Source organism: Triticum aestivum, chromosome 7B, assembly GCF_018294505.1.
Source record: "Triticum aestivum cultivar Chinese Spring chromosome 7B, IWGSC CS RefSeq v2.1, whole genome shotgun sequence".
Classification (NCBI taxonomy): domain Eukaryota; kingdom Viridiplantae; phylum Streptophyta; class Magnoliopsida; order Poales; family Poaceae; genus Triticum; species Triticum aestivum.
The window spans coordinates 531,218,910-531,222,177 of NC_057813.1; the positions used below are offsets into that span (position 1 = coordinate 531,218,910).

At 42.5% G+C, this 3,268-nt stretch overlaps 1 protein-coding gene across 1 annotated transcript; it reads right to left on the minus strand.

The window, feature by feature from the left end:
- Nucleotides 1-594: 594 nt before the first annotated feature.
- LOC123159663 (uncharacterized) lies at nucleotides 595-2,985 on the minus strand. The gene is made up of 4 exons (XM_044577487.1): nucleotides 2,632-2,985; nucleotides 1,749-1,838; nucleotides 1,208-1,404; nucleotides 595-1,123 (listed from the first exon to the last, which is right to left on the minus strand). Exons 1-4 carry the CDS (start codon nucleotides 2,686-2,688, stop codon nucleotides 1,021-1,023), a joined length of 447 nt encoding a protein of 148 aa, XP_044433422.1. The 5' UTR covers nucleotides 2,689-2,985; the 3' UTR covers nucleotides 595-1,020.
- Between the last annotated feature and the right edge of the window lie 283 nt (nucleotides 2,986-3,268).

A 3,268-nucleotide genomic window follows, 5' to 3' on the forward strand; every position in this document is an offset into this window, starting at 1 on the left:
TCCATCAGCTCAGCAGTTGGCGGGCATGGTGAGGCCGCATGGCAACGCCATGGCGCATTTCATGTCGATCTTGTAGAACCTCGCCACATGCCACCAATGTTCTTGTATCGGCCCCTCCGATGACGTTAGAAGCACCACCGAGACAAGGGCTATGCGGGGAAAATCTTATTCCAACTTCAGAGAGCCGCTGACTTCTACTCCCTCCGTTCCTAAATAATTGTCTTTCTAGCCATCTCAAATGAACTACAACATACGGATGTATGTAGACATGTTTTAGAGTGTAGATTCACTCATTTTCCTTCGTATGTAGTCACTTGTTGAAATCTCTAGAAAGATAATTATTTAGGAACGGAGGGAGTATGTATCAATTTACTTTCTATACCTCGGCGTGATTGACTACAACAACCCTTGAACCGGACTCGCCGGCAGAGGTTGTTTAACATTATGAATACCACTTGGTCCTTCAATTCCCCAAGCATCTAAAGAACCACATTCGATCAGACCAAATACCAATTCAATTTCCTGGGCTAAGTACCAACATCAAAAAGTGGTGCTAAGAGTAAATAGAAACTTTATAGTGTTAACACAATGGTCTTGACATAAAAAAACTCTTTCCGCTCACAAATGCTCCCTCCATTCACAAATCTAAAATGTTTAACTCTTTTGTGAACAGAGGGAATATCCAATATAAATATGGGTACACAAATAAAGGTTGACATATGACCCATCTGAACAACCGCATTAACACTATAAAGGGTACTCCCTCTGTTTAACAGAGGAGTACCCTCAAAAGAAAACACAATCGTGTAGACATAAAGAACTAACAATGCAACTCCCTACTAGCAATTTGAGCCAACTAATGAGCAACTCTACTACACATCTCTATATACAATGCAGAAGCACACCCAGCACCATTTTACGCTTTGATGTCCTTTATAATGACTCCATCCTGCTCTGCTCTATCAGGAGTTCGAGGGTTCAGCGCTTCCACCACAACCCTGGCACCAGCGTCTTTAATCTTTAATCTAAACGTTTATGGATAAGTGTGCCACAATATAGAACGCCGAAAGCAACAAATGCATTGGAAGTAATCCTTATTTTCCTTCGAAACGCGTCTCCATTCCTGTAGGACAGAAAGAAAAAAAACTTTTGAGGAAGCGAGCAACTTCCTACAAAATTATAACTGCATATGATTGATGATTATTACGCTTTAATCTGTGATTCAACTGAAGGTTCGCCACTGGTGGTCGTCTTGGAAGAGAAAGTTCGCCCAGCCCCTGTAGCTGGACGCACAGATGCTGGCTTCATGATGTGATTTATGTTTACTGAGTTCACACCAGTCCTTGAGCAGCTTCTTGTAACAAGCTCACGAGGACATGGAGAGGTGTTCAAGTACCTTGCTGTCTGCGTGTGGATTAGACAGGATATATAAGAAGTCAGAACATGCAACTAAAGTAAATATTTATTTTTTGCCAAACCAAGAGAAAGGAAATACCACTGCCGAATCAAGAAATCAGATTAATTCTGAAGTGGAAGATTACAGTTTTTTAGAGAGAAAAAATAACTATAGGTTCCGCTAATTTTTTCTTTCTTTTGCAAATTATGCAGGACTCAAGCATTCACTTCAGAAGGTGAGAAGCACCAGGTTAATCCTAGAACTGAACCTAGGCGAGGGTTAATCCTAGAACTGAACCTAGGCCACGTCTTCTAAAACATACAGAAATGAAGCAAGTAATCTATCAACTTACAAAGCCATGGAGCCCATTGTTATTGGGGATCGCCAGTCTAGGATGGAGACCTCCACTAAGAGCATCACTGAGAGACGCAACACCGCCTTCCTGGAACCAGCATGGAAGGAAATTTCATAAGTTTCATAATATTGCATGGAGGAAGTTTCATTAATTTGCCAATATCGCGTGGAAAAAAGAAACCGAGATTTCTGCAGCATGGGCTATTAATTCAGTTTGACAGATAGACTGAACGGAACAATAACAACTAAGGTTGTGTTTGGACATAGAGTGTTTTAAAAACGACAGTATCCCAAAACCATAGTATTATAACCTGTTGGCACTAAATACCACAGTATACAAATACTACAGTAATTTGCAGTATTAGAAAAACCGAGGGGCGTTTAGCAGTTTGCAGAATTTAGCAAAGTACAGTACATTTTTAATTTATGTCAAGTGACTTCGTTTTGAATTATGTCACATGGCTATCATTAAAAAAACAATTCCAATAACTTTGTGTCGGGGCATGCATAATTTGGTTTAGCACATGTTACGCATGTATTACAAATCCACATTTATATATCTATGTGTGTCAAGCCTTCAAGTTATGCTTGTTTTAATCTACTTGTGGATAAAGCAGCTACACGCTAGATACTAGATTCAAATTTACACGTGAAGGCTAGCTGTAGGTTCATATACATAAGAATCAGAAGGCACGAAAAAACAGATCACATCTAGGGTTCACATTTCGTTGCCAGGGAGTTGCGCGCCGTAAAAATATGTTTTTTTTCAGAAACTTTGCTGTTCTCAGATAGTACAACTCTAAAAATAGTTTGTATCGAAACGGGACGCGAGAATTTTCCGTGCGGAATAGGACGAAGATTGAAGGGCGGAGTATACATACCGAGAAAGATCCGGCCAGCTGGGAGTATGATTTCTTCAGCAACACCCGCAAGGCCATCGCGGATCGAGGCGTGGCGCTGTACAAAAATCTGCGATGCCCCCACGAACGATTTGCTCGGCCCAACCGATGAAACGATTTGTTATCCCTGCTGCATATAAACTACGTAATCAGGAGGCAAGACCTTGCGCGGTACCGAAGGTCGATCCGTGTTTGGATTCAGTTACAGGTCAGCCGCCGCTCTCGCAGCTTCCGGAATCCAGAGCAGAGAGGAGAGGAGATAGGTCTCCTTGCGAGTTGCGACGCCAGCGAACACAACGGATATGGGCCAAAAAAATATTAAAAGCCCATCTTTGCCAGCGGCTCGCCAGATGAAAACTGAAACCTGATGGTCAAAAACTATTTGGCGCCTGTTGTAGCGTGGGAGCAACTAGTAACGAGCGGTTCGGGAGCGCCCCGCACGTGACAAGTGTCGCCGGCGGAGCGCTCCCGCTAGGGAAAAACCAGGTGGCGGGGTTGGTTTCTGGTTTTTCCTTTTCGGTTTGTGGTTTTGTGCATTTTGCACTTTGACCTTCATACTATCACATTTTTTCGTTTACCCTTTCCGCACGAAAACACAAAAAATACCAGTTCGCGCGCT

Coding starts and splice junctions, on each gene's coding strand:
- LOC123159663 (XM_044577487.1), bottom strand. CDS start 2,688: ATGGCCTTGCGGGTGTTGCTGAAGAAATCATACTCCCAGCTGGCCGGA. Junction 1,839..2,631: donor AGCTGGCCGGATCTTTCTCG/GTATGTATACTC, acceptor TGCTGGTTCCAG/GAAGGCGGTGTTGCGTCTCT. Junction 1,405..1,748: donor ACAATGGGCTCCATGGCTTT/GTAAGTTGATAG, acceptor ATCCACACGCAG/ACAGCAAGGTACTTGAACAC.